General features: G+C 49.2%; 1 protein-coding gene across 1 annotated transcript; it reads left to right on the forward strand.

Annotated features, from left to right (window-relative positions):
- The first annotated feature begins 3,320 nt into the window (after positions 1-3,320).
- Positions 3,321-17,095, forward strand: LOC122548316 (ras-related protein Rab-11A-like). Its single transcript, XM_043686847.1, has 5 exons — positions 3,321-3,357; positions 7,968-8,163; positions 12,453-12,646; positions 13,618-13,698; positions 16,393-17,095. Exons 1-5 carry the CDS (start codon positions 3,321-3,323, stop codon positions 16,527-16,529), a joined length of 645 nt encoding a protein of 214 aa, XP_043542782.1. The 3' UTR covers positions 16,530-17,095.
- The last annotated feature ends 1,555 nt before the right edge of the window (positions 17,096-18,650 follow it).

Genomic DNA, 18,650 nt, shown 5'->3' on the forward strand with positions numbered 1-18,650 from the left:
ATTAGATTCCAGTCTGTAACTCCCTCCCGGGAATCTATTATTCTGTATCTAAGCCACTCTGAACCCCTCGATTAGATTCCAGTCTATAACTCCCTCCCGGGAATCTCTTATTCTGTATCTAACCCACTCCGTACCCCTCGATTAGATTCCAGTCTGTAACTCACTCCCAGTATCTGTTATTCTGTATATAATCCATCCCAAATCCCTCGATTAGATTCCGGTCTGTAATTCCCTGCCGGGTATCTATTATTCTGCATATAAACCACCACGAACCCCTCGATTAGATTATCGTCCGTAACTCCCTCCCGGGTATCTGTTATTCTGTATATAAACCACTCCAAACCCCTCGATTTGATTCCAGTCTGTAACTCGCTCCTGGGTATCTGTTACTCTGTATGTAAACCACTCCGAAGCCCTCGATTAGATTCCAGTCTGTAACTCACTGCTCGGTATCTGGTAGTATGTATATAAACCACCTCAAACCCCTCAATTAGATTCCAGTCTGTAACTCCCTCCCGGGAATCTATTATTCTGTATCTAAGCCACTCTGAACCCCTCGATTAGATTCCAGTCTGTAAGTCACGCCCGGGTATCAGTTATTCTGTATATAAACCACCCCGAACACCTCAATTAGATTCCAGTCTGTAACTCCCTCCCAAGTATCTGTTATTCTGTACATAAACCACCCCCAAACATCTCGATTAGATTCCAGTCTGTAACTCACTCCTGGGCATCTGTTATTCTGTATATAAACCCCCCATGAACCCCTCGATTAGATTCCAGTCTATAACTCCCTCCCGGGTATCTGTTATTCTATACATAAACCACCTCAATTAGATTCCAGTCTGTAACTCCCACCTGGGTATCTGTTATTCTGTAAATAAACCCGCCCAAACATCTCAATTAGATGCCAGTCTGTAACTCCCTCCCGGGTATCTGTTATTCTGTACATAAACCACGCCAAACCCTTCGGGTATCTGTTATTCTGTAAATAAACCCGCCCAAACACCTCAGTTAGATTCCAGTCTGTAACTCCCTCCCTGGTGTCTGTTATTCTGTATATACACCAACCTGAACCCCTCGAGTAGATTCCAGTCTGTAACTCCCAACCGGGTATCTTTATAAAAACTTTATTAAAGACTTTATAAAAAATCTTAAAGTAAGGGAACACTTAGGAAGCAGCAATCATAATATGGTAGAGTTCAGTCTGCAGTTTGAAAGAGAGAAGGCAAAATCGGATGTAATGGTGTTACAGTTAAATAAAGGTAATTATGAGGGCATGAGAGAGGAACTGACGAAAATAGACTGGAAGCAGAGCCTAGCGGGGAATACAGTAGAGCAAAAATGGCAGGAGTTTGTGGGTAAAATTGAGGACACTGTACAGAGGTTCATACCCAAGAAACGAAAGATTATCCGGGGAGGGATTAGAAAGCCATGGCTGACAAAGGAAGTCAGGAAATGTATCAAAGAAAAAGAGAGATCCTATAAAGTGGCCAAGAGCACTGGGAAATCAGAAGATTGGGAAGGCTACAAAAACAAACAGAGGATAACAAAGAGAGAAATAAGGAAGGAGAGGATCAAATATGAAGGTAGGCTAGCCAGTAATATTAGAAATGATAGTAAAAGTTTCTTTCAATACATAAGAAGCAAACGCCAGGCAAAAGTAGACATTGGGCCACTTCAAACTGATGCTGGAAGCCTAGTGATGGGAGATAAGGAAATAGCTGGAGAACTTAGAAAGTACTTTGCGTCTGTCTTCACAGTGGAAGACATGAGTAATATCCCAACAATTAAAGGGAGTCAGGGGGCTGAGTTGAGTATGGTTGCCATTACAAATGAGAAAGTGCTAGAAAAGCTAACAGGTCTTAAGATTGATAAATCTCCTGGCCCCGATGGGCTACGTCCTAGAGTTCTGAGGGAGGTGGCTGAGGAAATAGCAGAGGCGTTGGTTGAGATCTTTCAAAAGTCACTGGAGTCAGGGAAAGTCCCGGATGATTGGAAGATCACTGTTGTAACCCCCTTGTTCAAGAAAGGATCAAGACAAAAGATGGAAAATTATAGGCCAATTAGCCTAAACTCGGTTGTTGGTAAAATTCTAGAATTCATCATTAGGGATGAGGTTTCTAAATTCTTGGAAGAGCAGGGTCGGATTAGAACAAGTCAACATGGATTTAGTAAGGGAAGGTCGTGCCTGACAAACCTGTTGGAATTCTTTGAAGAGGTGATAAGTAGGTTAGACCAGGGAAACCCAGTCGATGTGGTCTATCTAGACTTCCAAAAGGCCTTTGATAAGGTGCCACACGGGAGGTTGTTGAGTGAGGTTGCTGAGGGCCCATGGTGTTCGAGGTGAGCTACTGGTATGGATTGAGGATTGGCTGTCTGACAGAAGGCAGAGAGTTGGGATAAAAGGTTCTTTTTCGGAATGGCAGCCGGTGACAAGCGATGTCCCGCAGGGTTCAGTGTTGGGGCCGCAGCTGTTCACGTTATATATTAATGATCTGGATGAAGGGATTGGGGGCATTCTAGCGAAGTTTGCCGATGATACGAAGTTAGGTGGACAGGCAGGTAGTACTGAGGAAGTGGGGAGGCTGCAGAAGGATCTAGACAGTTTGGGAGAGTGGTCCAGGAAATGGCTGATGGAATTCAATGTGAGCAAATGCAAGGTCTTGCACTTTGGAAAAAAGAATACAAGCATGGGCTACTTTCTAAATGGTGAGAAAATTCATAAAGCCAAAGTACAAAGGGATCTGGGAGTGCTAGTTGAGGATTCTCTAAAGGTAAACATGCAGGTTGAGTCCATGGTTAAGAAAGCGAATGCAATGTTGTCAATTATCTCAAGAGGGTTGGTATATAAAAGCACTGATGTGCTACTGAGACTTTATAAAGCTCTGGTTAGGCCCCATTTGGAGTACAGTGTCCAGTTTTGGTCCCCTCACCTCAGGAAAGACATACTGGCACTGGAGCGTGTCCAGTGGAGATTCACATGAATGATCCCTGGAATGGTAGGTCTAACATACGAGGAACGGCTGAGGATCCTGGGATTGTATTCATTGGAGTTTAGAAGATTAAGGGGAGATCTGATAGAAACTTACAAGATAATACATGGCTTGGAAAGGGTGGACACTAGGAAATTGTTTCCGTTAGGCGAGGAGACTAGGACCCGTGGACACAGCCTTAGAATTAGAGGGGGTAAATTCAGAACAGAAATGCGGAGAAATTTCTTCAGCCAGAGAGTGGTAGGTCTGTGGAAATCATTGCCGCGGAGTGCAGTGGAGGCCGGGACGCTAAATGTCTTCAAGGCAGAGATTGATAAATTCTTGATGTCACAAGGAATTAAGGGCTACGGGGAGAATGCGGGTAAGTGGAGTTGAAATGCCCATCAGCCATGATTGAATGGCAGAGTGAACTCGATGGGCCGCGTTCTTATGGTCTCCTATGTCTTATGGTCTTAGCCCTTAGCCACGTGTTTACTTCCCTAATTTTCTTATCTCTATGCCAATTGGCACGTGGCTCGGGCAGTAATCCGGAGATTATGACCCTTGAGGACCTGTACTTCAATTTCCTTCCTAGTGCTCGATAATCCCCAAACAGGTCCTCCACCCTAGCTTTGCCTATGTTGTTAGTCCCAACGTGGACCACAACGACTGGATCCTCCCCCTCCCGCTCCAATATCCTTTCAAGCCGGTCAGAGATGTCCCGCACCCTGGCACCGACCGGGTAGGCAACACACCATGCGAGACTCCCGATCCGACTTGCAAAGGATACTATCCATCCCCCTAATTATAGAATCCCTTATAACAACTACTTGTCTTTTTGCTCCCCCTTCTGCAACATGGTGCCGTGGTCAGTTGGCTCATCCTGTCCAGAGCCCTTTTCCTCATCCGTACAGGGAGCAAGAATCTCATACCTGTTGGACAAGGTCAAGGGCTGAGGCTCCTGCACTCCTAAACTCAGGTTCCCCCTACCTGCCTCACTTACAGTCACATTCTGATGTCCCTGATCACTAACTGAATGTGAATTACTTAATCTCTCAGGTGTGACTGCCTCCTGAAACAAAGTGTCCAGGTAACTCTCCCCCTCCCGGCTGTGCCGCAGTGTTTGAAGCTCAGATTCCAGATCATCAACTCTGATCTGGAGTTCTTCCAGCAACCAACACTTGCTGCAGATGTGGTCACTGCCATTCACAATGGGATCAGCCAGCTCCCACATCATACAGCTACAACACATCACCTGCCCAGCCATCTCTGCTTAGTTAATTACTTTATTACTTTGTACAGGTTTGAGATAAAATACTTTCTGATACCTCTGTGCTATAGTCTTTTTCTAAAAACCAATTACTAGATAAACATTCCCTCCCAGGTATGTTATTCTGTATATAAACCACCACGAACCCCTAGATTAGATTCTCATCTGTAACTCCCTTCCGGGTATCTGTTATTCTGTATATAAACCACTCCGAACCCCTCGATTAGATTCCAGTCTGTAACTCGCTCCCGGGTATCTGTTACTCTGTATATAAACCACTCCGAACGCCTTGATTAGATTCCAGTCTGTAACTCGCTCCCGGGTATCTGTTATTCTGTATATAACCCACCCCAAATTCCTCGAGTAGATTCTAGTCTGTAACTCACTCCCGGGTATCTGTTATTCTGTACATAAACCACACCGAACCCCTCAATTAGATTCCAGTCTGCACTTCACTCCGGGTATCTGTTATTCTACATTATAAACCCCCCACAAACCCCTTGATTAGATTCCAATCTATAACTCCCTCCCGGATATATGTTATTCTATACATAAACCACCGAACCCCTAAATTCGATTTCAGTCTGTAACTCTCTACAGGTATCTGTTATTCTGTATATAACCCACCCCGAACCCCTCGATTAAATTCCAGTCTGTAACTAACTGCTCGGCATCTGTAAGTATGTATATAAACCACCTCAAACCCCTCGATAAGATTCCAGTCTGTAACTCACTCCCAGGAATCTGTTATTCCGTATATAACCCACCCTGAACCCCTCGATTAGATTCCAGTCTGTAACTCACTCCCAGGTATCTGTTATTCTGCATATAAACCACTCCGAACACCTCGATTAGATTCCAGTCTGTAACTCGCTCCCGGGTATCTGTTACTCTGTATATAAACCACTCCGAACCCCTCGATTAGATTCCAGTCTGTAACTCCCTCCCAGGTATCTGTTATTCTGTATATAAACCACTGGGAACCCCTTGATTAGATTCCAGTCTGTCACTCACTCCTGGGTATCTGTTATTCTACATTATAAACACCCCACAAACCCCTCGATTAGATTCCAGGCTGTAACTCCCTCCCGGGTATTTGTTATTCTATACATAACCACCGAACCCCAAAATTAGATTTCAGTCTGTAACTCCCTCCTGGGTATCTGTTATTCTGTATATAACCCACCCCAAACCCCTCGAGTAGATTCTAGTCTGTAACTCCCTCCTGGGTATCTGTTATTCTGTATATAACCCACCCCAAACCCCTCGAGTAGATTCTAGTCTGTAACTCACTCCCGGGTATCTGTTATTCTGTACATAAACCACATTGAACCCCTAAATTCGATTTCAGTCTGTAACTCTCTACAGGCATCTGTTATTCTGTATATAACCCATCCCGAACCCTTCGAGTAGATTCCAGTCTGTAACTCCCTCCTGGGTATCTGTTATTCTGTATGTAAACTATCCCAAATCCTCGATTAGATTCCAGTCTGTAACACACTCCCATTATCTGTTATTCTGTATATAACCCACCCCGAAACCACTCGAGTAGATTCTCGTCTGTAACTCACTCCCGGGTATCTGTTATTCTGTGGAGAAACCACCCCGAACCTCTTGATTAGATTCCAGTCTGTAACTCCCTCCCGGGGTATCTGTTATTCTGTGTATAACCCACCCCGACCCCCTCGATTAGATTCCAGTCTGTAACTCCCTCCCGGGTATCTGTTATTCTGTATATAACCCACCCCGAAGCCCTCGATTAGATTCCAGTCTGTAACTCCCTCCCGGGTATCTGTTATTCTGTGTATAACCCACCCCGAACCCCTCGATTAGATTCCAGTCTGTAACTCCCTCCCGGGTACCTGTTATTCTGTATATAACCCACCCCGAACCCCTCGATTAGATTCTAATCTGTAACTCTCTCCCGGGTATCTGGTTTTCTGTACATAAACCACCCCAAACCCCTCGATTAGATTCCAGTCTGGAACTCCCTCCCGGGTATCTGTTATTCTGTATATAACCCACCCCGAACCCCTCGATTAGATTCCAGTCTGTAACTCCCTCCCGGATATATGTTATTCTCAATATAACCCACCTCGAACCCCTCGATTAGATTCCAGTCTGTAACTCCATCCCGGGTATCTGTTATTCAGTATATAACCCACCCCGAACCCTTCGATTAGATTCCAGTCTGTAACTCCCTCCCGGGTATCTGTATTCTGTGTATAAACCACCCCGAACCTCTTGATTAGATTCCAGTCTGTAACCCCCTCCGGGTATCTTTTACTCTGTATATAAACCACTCCGAACCCCTCGATTAGATTCTAGTCTGTAACTCCCTCCCGGGTATCTGTTATTCTGTATATAACCCACCCCGAACCCTTCGATTAGATTCCAGTCTGTAACACCCTCCCGGGTATCTGTTATTCTGTATATAACCCATCCCGAACCACTCGATTAGATTCCAGTATGTAACTCCCTCCCGGATATATGTTATTCTCAATATAACCCACCTCGAACCCCTCGATTAGATTCCAGTCTGTATCTCCCTCCCGGGTATCTGTTATTCTGTATATAACCCATCCCGAACCTCTCGATTAGCTTCCAGAATGTAACTCTCTCCCGGATATCTGTTATTCTGAATATAACCAACCCCAAACGCCTCAATTAGATTCCAGTCTTTAACTCCCACCCGGGTATCTGTTATTCTGTAAATAAACCACCCTGAACCCCTCGATTAGATTCTCGTCTGTAACTCCCTCCCGGGTATCTGTTATCCTGAATATAAGCCACTCCAAACCCCTCGATTAGGTTTCAGTCCGTAATTCACTCCCTGGTATCTATTTTTCTAGATATAACCCACTCCAAACACCTCGATTAGATTCCAGTCTGTAACTCACTCCTGGGTGTCTGTTATTCTGCATGTAACCCACCCCACACCTCTCGATTAGATTCCAGTCTGTAACTCCCTCCCGGGTAACTGTTATTCTGTATATCCCACCCCAAACGCCTCGATTAGATTCCAGTCTGTAACTCCCTCCCAGTAACTGTTATTCTGTATATAACCCACCCAAAACCCTTCGAGTAGATTCTAATCTGTAACTCACTTCTGGGTATCTGTTATTCTGTATATAAACCATCCTGAATGCCACGATTAGATTCCAGTCTGCACCTCACTCCCAGGTATCTGTTTTTCTACATTATAAACCCCCCATGAATCCCTCAATTAAATTCCAGTCTGTAACCCCCTCCCGGGTATCTGTTCTCCTGTATATAAGCCACTCCGAACCTCTCGATTAGGTTTCAGTCCGTAATTCACTGCCAGGTATCTATTGTTCTAGTTATAACCCACCCCAAACACCTCAATTAGATTCCAGTCTGTAACTCACTCCCGGGTGTCTGTTATTCTGTATATAACCCACCCCATACCCCTCGATTAGATTCCAGTCTGTAACTCCCTCCCGGATATCTGTTATTCTGTATATACACCACCCTGAACCCCTCAATTAGATTCCAGTCTGTAACACCCTCCCAAGTATCTGTTATTCTGTACATAAACCACCCCCGAACATCTCGGTTAGATTCCAGTCTGTAACTCCCTCCTGGGTATCTGTTACTCTGTATATAAACCACCCTCAACCGCTCAATTACATTCCAGCCTGTAACTCACCCCTGTGGGATTCTGTTTTGATCTGTCTGTCTCTCTCTGTTTCCATTCGCAGTGGTCCTAATCGGGGAGTCCGGGGTCGGAAAGAGCAATCTCCTTTCCCGCTTCACCCGCAATGAATTTAATCACGACAGCCGCACCACCATCGGGGTAGAGTTCTCCACACGGAGCGTGCTGGTCAATGGCGTGACGGTGAAGACACAGATTTGGGACACGGCTGGTCTGGAACGTTATCGAGCAATCACTTCGGCGTATGTACTTCCCCATCCACACTGCGCTGCGCGGGGAGTGAGGGAAAAGCACATGATTGGAATGAGGGTGTCAATCTCAAGGCGATAGGTCGGCCATCTTGGAATGTTACATACCGGGCCTACTTTCAGAACTCCCACGTCACCTGTGAATCCCCGATGGAGACAGAGGGATTTCTGGAGATTACAGTTCCCGGGGGGTTGACAGGGAACCGGGAGGAAATGTACCTTTGGGAGAAAATCCAGGCCACGGAGGGATAGCAGGCCTGAAGGGTACCTGAGTAGCTTCATGTTTTCCTCAGGAGTGGATTAGTCGCCACCAAAGTGGGGGCTGAATGGCCCTCCTCCTGACCTTTGACCCCATGGGGGTAATTGGTCGGGAATGGATGAACCGTCAGTTGGGATTGGGTTGCTGTACAATCCCAAAGTCCAGGGTCGCTGCATTGACAAGGCTGTGTCAGGCAAAATGTTCAAAACTTAGGGGCAGGGAGTAGGCCATTTGGCCCATTCCACTGTTCTATCAGACCCTGCATGCCGCATTGCCGCTCTCTTTCCCCTTATTCTCCTCAATGCGTTCAAAATTGAAGTCAATCTGGTTCTCAACTCCCCCTAACCCAGCGGGAAACACTCCCTGAATCTAATCTGTCCAGTCCTGTCAGACGTCGCAATCAGATCTTCTCCTCCAGTGAACGCAGGCCCCATTCAAACCGATTTCTCCTCATACGGCATCCCTAATCCCAACCAAGTGAACCTCCACTGCGTTCCCTCTGTGGCAAATGATTCCTCCCTCAGGTAAGAGGACTAAGACAGCACACTATCTTCCAGACAGGCAGGATTTATACAGTGAATGGGGATCGTTATCAATAAGAGAGACTGAGACATGCAGGTAAATAGTTCCTTGAAAGTAGAGTCGTAGGTAGACAGGGCATTTTGCAAGCTTGTTTTCATTGGTCAGAACATTGAGCACAATGGATGCCATGTTGTACAGGACATTGGTTAGGCCACTGTTGGAATATTGTGTGCAATTCTGGTCTCCCTGCTATAGGAAGGATGTTGTGAAACCTGAAAGGGTTCAGAAAAGATTTACAAGGATGTTGGAGGGTTTGAGCTACAGGGAGAGGCTGAACAGGCTGGGGCTGTTTTCTCTGGCTGAGGGGTGACCTTATAGAGGTTTATAAAATCAGGAGGGGCATGGATAGGATAAATAGGCAAGGTCTTTTCCCTGGGGTGGGGGAGTCCAGAACTAGAGGGTAAAGGTTGAGGGTGAGAGGGGAAAGATATAAAAGAGACCTAAGGGGCAACTTTTTCACACAGAGGGTGGTGTGTTTATGGAATGAGCTGCCAGAGGAAATGATGGAGGCGGGTACAATTACAATATTTAAGAGGCATTTGGATGGGTATATGAATAGGAAGGGTCGAGAGGGAATATAGACCAAGTGCTGGCAAGTGGGGCCAGTTCAGTTTAGGATATCTGTTTGGCTTGGACGGGTTGGCCATAAGGGTGTATTTCTGTGCTGTATGACTGCACAGTGGCAACTGGTTAGCACTGCTGCCTTACGGCGCCTGGGACCCGGGTTCAATCCCATTCTCCCCCATGTCTGCGTGGGTTTCCTCCGGGTGCTCCGGTTTCCTCCCACAGTCCAAGAATGTGCAGGTTAGGGTGGATTGGCCATTGGAAATTGTTCCGTAGTGTCCAGGAATGTGCAGGTTAGGGTGGATTGGCCATGCGAAATTGTCCCGTAGTGTCCAGGGATGTGCAGGTTAGGGTAGATTGGCCATGCTAAATTGTTGCTGAAAATGTGTTGCTGGAAAAGCGCAGCAGGTCAGGCAGCATCCAGAGAACAGGAGAATCGACGTTTTGGGCATAAGCCCTTCTTCAGGCTTATGCCCGAAACGTCGATTCTCCTGTTCCCTGGATGCTGCCTGACCTGCTGCGCTTTTCCAGCAACACATTTTCAGCACTGATCTCCAGCATCTGCAGTCCTCACTTTCTCCTCCATGCTAAATTGTCCCATAGTGCCCAGGGATGTGCAGGTTAGGGTGGATTGGCCATGCTAAATTGTCCCGTAGTGCCCAGGGATGTGTAGGTTAGGGTGGATTGGCCATGCTAATTTGTCCCGTAGTGCCCAGGGATGTGCAGGTTAGGGTGGATTGGCCATGCTAAATTGTCCCATAATGTCCAGGGATGTGCAGGTTAGGGTAGATTGGCGATGCTAAATTGTCCCATAGTATCCAGGGATGTGTAGATTAACATGGATTGGCCATGCTAAATTGTCCCATAGTGCCCTGGGATGTGTAGGTTAGGGTAGATTGGCCATGCTAAATTGTCCCATAGTGCCCAGGGATGTGCAGGTTAGGGTGGACTGGCCATGCTAAATTGTCCCGAAGTGTCCAAGAATGTGCAGGTTAGGGTGAATTGGCCATTGGAAATTGTCCCATAGTGCCCTGGGATGTATAGATTAGGGTGGATTGGCCATGGGAAATACAGGGCTACCGGGATAGGATGGGGAAGGGTAGGTCTGGGTCGGACGCTCTTTGGAGGGTCAGTGTTGACTTGCTGGCCAACTGGCCTGATCCCATATGCTGGGGGGAATTCTGTGACATTAAGGCTTGGTGTACCTAAAGAGAGGGACATTATCACATGATGCATATTAAATGGAAAACTCAGTCACGTTTCACCATGTGGGCCATGCGTTTGTCCATCCACTCAGCCTGACCTTTCCTTACAATCCTGTCAGCAAACTTGGAAATGTTGCGTCAGATTCCCTCGCCCTGACCATAGATTGCAGCTCGCTCCCAGTCTGGAAGCTGAAGGGTCAGATCTGCCCCACCCCGAGGCCTCTCATGGTTGGTGCTATGAGAGAGCAGGAGCGAGAGCGGGCGCCTTTAAGAGCCCTGGTCCATAAAGGGGGTGACACTACCCCTGAGAGGGCAAACCGATGGCTCCTGTCACATGGTGATGACTTACTCATACAGTCATGCTGCTTGGAAACCGACCCTTCAGCCCAACACATCTGTGCTGGCCAGATATCCTAAATTAATCTAGGCCCATTTGCCAGCCTTTGGCCCATATCCCTCCAAACCCTTCCTATTCATATACCCATCCAGATGCCTTTTAAATGTTGTCATTGTACCAGCCTCCATCACTTCCTCTGGCAGCTCATTCCATTCACGTACTACCCTCTGAAAGAATTGCCCCTTAGGTCCCTTTCCCCCCTCACTCTAAACCTATGCCCCTCTAGTTCTGGACTCCCCCCACCCCAGGGAAAAGACTTTGCCTATTTACCCTATCCATGCCCCTCATGATTTTATAAACCTCTATAAGGTCACCCCTCAGCCTCTGACGCTCCAGGGAAAACAACCCCAGCCTGTTCAGCCTCTCCCTGTAGCTCAAACCCTCCAACATCCTTGTAAATCTTTTCTGAACCCTTTCAAGTTTCACAGCATCCTTCCTGTAAGAGGGAGACCAGAATTGGATGCAATATTCCAAATTTGGCCAAACCTATGTCCTGTATAGCTGCAACATGACCTCCCAACTCCTGTACTCAATACTCTGACCAATAAAGGGTGGCAGCTTTGACCTTTGCCCTCCCACCCTACCTAATCCAGCACACCAACACAGTCTAAAGGGGATGGGGTGGGACTGAGATGGGGAGAAATGTCTTCACCCAGAGAGTGGGGGAGCCTGTGGATCTCTCTAGCACAGAAAGCATTCAGGGCCAGAACTTGAATGTTCAGTTGGGGGGGATGGAATTCAGTGATGGTAACACCATTGAATATCAAGGGGGCAATGGTTAGATTCTCTCTCAATGGTTATCCCCAGGATGTTCATAGTTGGGTGGGATTCAGTGACAGTAACACCATTGAATGTCAAGAGGGCGATGGTTAGAGTTTCTCTCAATGGTAGCCCCCAGGATGTTGATAGTGGTCGGGGGGGGGATGGATTCAGTGATGGTAACACCATTGAATGTGAAGGGGGTGATGGTTAGATTCTCTCTCAAGGGTAATCCCCAGGATGTTGATAGTGGGGGGATACAGTGATGGTAACACCATTGAACGTCAAGGGGGTGATGGTTAGATTCTCTCTCAAGGGTAACCCCCAGGATGTTGATAGTAGGGGATTCAGTGATGTTAACACCATTGAACATCAAGGAGGGGGGCGATGGTTTGAATCTCTCTTGGTGGAGGCGGAATATAATTCAGGGAATCGCCAATTCGGCGATGGCAGTTGAGGAGGGCGTGGCTGGGCTGAGGTGATTGGATTTGGCATGACCGATCTTCGCTTGCCGCAGGTATTACCGAGGGGCAGTCGGAGCCCTCCTAGTCTACGATATCTCCAAGCATCTGACCTACGAGAAGGTGGAGTGCTGGCTGAAGGAGCTCCTGGATCACGCCGACAACAACCTGGTGGTCATGTTGGTCGGCAACAAGTCTGACCTCGCTGACATCCGAGCTGTTCCCGTTGAGGAGGCCAAGTCATTCGCAGGTTCCGTTCTCGGTGGCGGGGTGAAAGAGGGGTCACAGGAGGGCCTGAGAGTGCACAGGGACAGAACTGACCCCTCGCCTCTGAGCGGTATTGGGCTGGGGGCGTAGTCTAGGGGAGCGCTGGAGGTGAAAGGTCACTGGGACCATGGATGTCAACCCTCGCGTCCCGATCCCTAGATATGGTGGGTGTAATGTTGGGGGTGTCATGAGGGGCAGAGACAGAGCGGGAGGAGGTGGGCCTAGAGGTTTCAGAGGGAGTTGGGAGTGGGTGGGAGTATCGGACAGAGTGGCCTGATCGTCCCCTCCCCGCGCACTTAGCGGCAATATTCGACCATCCCCCAACCCCATTCCCCACCACCCCGTATCGCCGAGGTCCCTTGGCCTCCCCTCCCAAACCTGAGGCCTGAGGCCTTCCTTCCATCATTAACCGAGGTGGAGGTAAGGGAAGGGGCGGTGGGGGAGGTCAGAGACTGGAAACGAGGCCCATGGGGTGTGGGCAAATCCCCTCCCTAATTGCCCCCTTGCACCGAACATGTTGCTCGGAGTCATTTCAGAGGGCGAACATGAACCAATCCCATTGCTGTGTGGACGGGCATGGGGTTACGTGTAGGCCCAGGCTCTGTGGGGGGTGAGGTACAGATGGCAGGTTCCTTTCCCTCATTAGTGACACCCCCCGATGTGGGTTTTTTTTAACCACAATCGATGACCCGTCCCAGTGACTTAGCTCCAGATTCTAGATTCGATTTGTGGAAATTTATTCCACCCGGGGTGGAGGGGGAGCGGCAGTGGGATTCAATTATGGCCAAGTGTCTCCGTGGGTGTGTGTGTGTGTTGGGCTGACAGGGGGGTCAGAGGTTGGAGGTTACAGTTCAGTGAGAGAGGAGCAGTGGGGATAGTAGAGGCTCCCAATGGGGGCCGAACGGCCTGCCTTGTTCCTGAGAGACAGTGGCCACCTTTCTTTTCTGCCGACAGAGAAACACGCCATGCTTTTCATGGAGACGTCCGCTCTTGACTCGACCAATGTGGAACCAGCGTTCCAGGAGGTGATCTCAGGTCAGTACCGCCCCGCACCAACCTGAGAGACGGCCCTTTCGGGACTCCCTGCTGCTCCCTACTGCCCTTGCAGGCAACACTTCCCGGATCCCAACGATTATGGGAAGGATGTTGTGAAACTTGAAATGGTTCAGAAGGATTTACAAGGATGTTGGAGGGTTTGATCTACAGGGAGAGGCTGAAGAGGCTGGGGCTGTTTTCCTGGAGCGTCGAGGGCTGAGGGATGACCTTATAGAGGTTTACAAAATCATGAGGGGGCATGGAAAGGGTAAATAGACAAGGTCTTTTCCCTGGGGTAGTGAAGTCCAGAACGAGAGGGGTATAGGTTTAGGGTGAGAGGGGAAAGGGACCTGAGGGGCAACTTTTTCACACAGAGGGTGGTATGTGTATGGAATGAGCTGCCAGAGGAAGTGGTGGAGGCTGGTACAATGACAGCATTTAAAATGCATCTAGATGGGTATATGAATAGGAAGGGTTTGGAGGGATATGGACCAAGTGCTGGCAAATGGGACTAGATTAGGTTGGGATATCTGGTCGGCACGGATGAGTTGGACCGAAGGCTGTGCATCTCTATGACTCTATGACATGTGGAATCCACAAACAAATTCCCTTCCCTCTCCACCTACACTCCAATAGGTTTCCCGATTCTCTTCAATCTATGATTCCCCCCACCACCCCTCTCCCAAGTGGGTGGACATCCTTCCTAAAGAGCCAAAATTGGAGGGGAGATGGTGGGAGAGCCCAGAATTGGACAGGATCTTTCAACTGAAGCCTAACCAAGGATCAAAGTTGATTGTCAGTTGTCAGACAAATCCATCTTGTCTGGGGGAAGACATCTGCCACCTTTTTTTTTTTGCCCGGGCAGACATCCAGGAGGTGGGGGTGGGGGTGTTAGTGCCAAAACTGGGAGAGCTGGTCGTTGGACAGTCTGACTCACAATGTCCCAGAGACCACCCTCACCATCCCTGGATATGTCCTGTCTCACCGTCAGGACAGAACCCAGTAGAGGTGGCGACACAGTGTCAGTCAGGATGGAGTTGGCCCCCGGCACTCCTCAATATTGACTCCGGACCCCATGAAGTCTCATGGCTTCAGGTTAAATATGGGCAGGGAAACCTCCCGTGGGTCACCAAGTACTGTCCTCCCTCGGCCAATGAATCAGTGCTCCTCTGTTGAATAACACCATCTCTGAAGCCCCCATTATCATCATCCTGGGGGCTGCCATTGAGAGAGAATCTAACCATCACCCCCTTGATGATCACTGGCATTGCCATCACTGAATCCACCCCCCCACCCCACCCCCCTCCCCACCATTATCAACATCCTGGGGGTTCCTATTGAGAGAGAATCTAACCATTGCCCCCTTGACGACCAATGGCGTTACCATCACCGAATCCCCCCACTATCAACATTCTAGGGGTCACCATTGACTGAGAGAATCTAACCATCAATGGTGTTACAATCTTTGAATTCCACCCCTCCACACCCCCCAAACCCAGCTCCGAAAGCAGGTCAGAGGCTGGGAATCCTGCAGCGAGTAACTCCCCTCCTGACTCCGACACCCCACACCCAAGCCTGTCCCACCATCAACAAGGCACAAGTCAGGAGGGTGAGGGAATACTCCCCACTCGCCCTGGACCGGGGTGGGAACAGCTCCAACAACACTTGAGAAACTCTACACTGTCTAGGGACAAAGCAGCCCCCTCCTGCTTGATTGGCCCCACACCTACAAATACCCCCTCCCTCCATCCTTACACCCTGCTGCGACTGAGGGTCGATCATCTATAAGACCCACTGCAACGAGGCTCCTGAGACAGCACCTTCCCAAACCAGTCACCTCTGAAGTGTTGGGAGGGGTGAGGGGCAGCAGATACATGGGGAACACCAGCCCCCTGCAAGTTCCCCTCCAAGATCTTCCCCATCCCAACTTCCACCTACGTCCCTGAATATATCGGCAATTCCTTCGGGGTCAGAATCCTGGGACTCCCTCCTTAACGGGGGCACTGTGTCCCTACACCACACTGAGGGGTGGGGGAGACTGCAGTAGTTCAAGATGGCGGCTCATGCCACAGCTTCTCAAGGGGGGCAGGTAATTAATGATGGTTGAGTAAATAAATATTGGTCCAGCCAACCACGATGCCCATGACTCATGAATGAGTAAACGCCCCCCCCCCCCCCCCCCCCCCCCGAGGGAGTACACCTCTCAGCCAGCACCCTGCCAAAGGGATCCTATCTGTTCCAATTAGATCACTTCTCGCTCTCTAAGCTCCAATGGGTCAACCTCTCCTTATACGACATGTGCCCCTTCACCCCAGGAATCAGCCAAGTGATCCTTCTCTGACCTGGCTTCCCATTGACCCACTTACTGCCAATGATTGGCTCTTGACGTCATCAGGTGACCTTCCAGTCCGTTGGGTTCCTTTGCCAAAACCCAGTCTTTGATCAAGGAGGACATCTTCTGCCATAGAGATGTACAACATGGAAACAGACCCTTTGGTCCAACTTGTTTATGCCGACCAGATATCCTAACCAACCATTTGCCAGCACTTGGCCCATATATTTGATCTGACAGTGCAGGGCAGCTGAGTGTGGGGTGGGGAGGGCGTGGTAGGTGAGTACATGGTGAGTCTTTGATGGAGGGGGTTAGTGATCTAGAGGGGATTCACTCTGACCTGTCTCTGATTCTATCCCCAGAGATCTTTCACCGACGCTCCCAGAACCGCAGCAACAAGCAGGTGATCAACAGCGTCGCCCTCAGTGCCACTAGCGTCACCAATGAGGGAGCTTTGGTGGATGGCACGGCCAAGAAACCGTGCTGTCAAAACATCTGACCCGTGCGCGGGTTGAGGCACGGGACGGGGAGAGAGCACGCCGCCCCCTGTCTGGATCCCCCGCCAAACCCACACCCCACCCCCCTGAAAATCCCATCCTTACTCGCCCCGACACCCACTTTCACATACATTCTTCCCCCAACCCTTCCCTCCGCGGTCATGGTCAAAGCCGGAGGAAACTTGGTGCCGACCCCTCACCCGCCAGTGAGTGAAACAAAATATCCGCCTAATGGCCTCACCATCAGATAGTATTAGGATTCTCCCAGCAGAGCGAGGTGTGTCTCAGGGCTGGTAGGGATGGGAGGGTTCCGGGATGAAGGGTTGCCTGGGAACTGTAGTGCGGCAAAGGCAATTCTAAGGGGTCCAGCGCTAGTATCGGCAAAAAGGGGTGAAGGGTCTCCCTCATGGGTGGCCATGAGGAAAACCCTCAATCAGTTCTTCATCCAGACCCTCGTCCCGGGTGTGTTTGATTGGGACAGTGCATAGGGAACTTTACCCTGTATCTAACCTTGTGCTGTCCCTGTCCTTGAAGTGTTTGATGAGGATAGTGTAGAGGGAGATTTACCCTATATCTAACCCAGTGCTGTCCCTGTCCTGGGAGCATTGATTGGGATAGTGTGGAGGAAGCTTTACTCTGGATCTAACCCCATGCTGTCCCTGTCCTGGAATGGGGGGGGGGGGGGGGGATCAGTATAGAGAGAGCTTTACTCTGTATCTAATCTTCGTGCTGTCCCTGTGCTGGGAGTGTTTGAGGGTAGGGAGACAGTGTACAGCATGTTTTACTCTGTATCTTGTGCTGTCCCTGTCCTGAGAGTGTTTGATTGGGATGGTGTAGAGGGAACTTTACACTGGCTCTAACCCGTGCTGTCCCTATCCTGGGTTGGTGGGTGAGACAGTGTAGAGCGTGCTTTACTCTGTATCTAGTGCTGTCCCTGTCCTGGGAGTGTTTGATTGGGATGGTGTAGAGAGAGCTTTACTCTAGACCTAATCTCGTGCTGTCCCTGTCCTGGGAGTGTTTGATGAGGAACAGTGCAGAGAAAGCAGCGGGGGGGGGGGGGGGGGGGGGGGGGGGAGTGTGGAGGAGGAGAGGGGTGAAGGTCAAACTGAGTATTGGGATTCAGAGTGGTGGGGATGGAATTTGGGTAAATGCGGTGAAATAGTGAGGGATGTTGATGGGCAGGAGATGGGGATGGGCCCAGAGGACAGTTAATGCTCACAAATGCTATGTGGGAGGTTGTGCCTTTGGCCGCTGTTACTTTCCTGAGCATTCCTTCTGTCCTTGGAGTGACCAGTTTGTCCCTGTGTGCCATCGCCCAGGAACAGCCTGCTCTTGGATAGGTGTGCTTCTCTTTCTCTCTTTCCCTTTCAGCTGAAAACGCATGGAATTCTACCCCAACATTTCAGAAAAAAAAGTCCCCCCACCCCATCCCTAAAACTCAGGCAGCAATGACGGTAGCTAAACAACGCGACTTACATTATTGAGCTCGGAGCTGACCAGATGAGAGATTCGAACGTGTACTTATATATTTGGAGTTATAATTTAACTTGTTTCTTAAATAATAAAGATTTACTCCGTTTGTAACATTGTCTCTCTTTCTCTCTCCCCTTCTGGTGTCTTGTCTACCCTCAGTCAGTTAATCCTAAAAAATGGCCTCCATTTCCCAGCATCCTCAGGTAGGCCTCAGGGATCAGTCCTGAGCCTGCACTAAATATATCAACTGGCTGATCCGCCAACACCGCTCTGTCTATAAATGGCTGCAGGTCCCCCTCATGGAGCGGGGACGTTGGCCAGGGAGATTGAATGTGACTGGGAGGAAGGGTCAGTGTCCAGGAGGTAGGGTCTGTGTCTCATGGACAGAGGGCCACCTCCATTGGGAGGTGGTGTCGATTACATGGGGGACCTCAGAGAGAGGATCAGTGATTGGGATGGAGTGTCTGTACTTGAGTGAGGGTCCGAAATCGGCAGATTGACAGTGACAGGAAGATTCTGGATTAGTGGTGCTGGAAGAGCACAGCAGTTCAGGCAGCATCCAAGGAGCTTCGAAATCGACGTTTCGGGCAAAAGCCCTTCATCAGGATGAAGGGCTTTTGCCCGAAACCTCGATTTCCGAGGTCCTTGGA

The sequence above is a fragment of the Chiloscyllium plagiosum genome, unplaced genomic scaffold, assembly GCF_004010195.1.
Source record: "Chiloscyllium plagiosum isolate BGI_BamShark_2017 unplaced genomic scaffold, ASM401019v2 scaf_60, whole genome shotgun sequence".
Lineage (NCBI taxonomy): Eukaryota > Metazoa > Chordata > Chondrichthyes > Orectolobiformes > Hemiscylliidae > Chiloscyllium > Chiloscyllium plagiosum.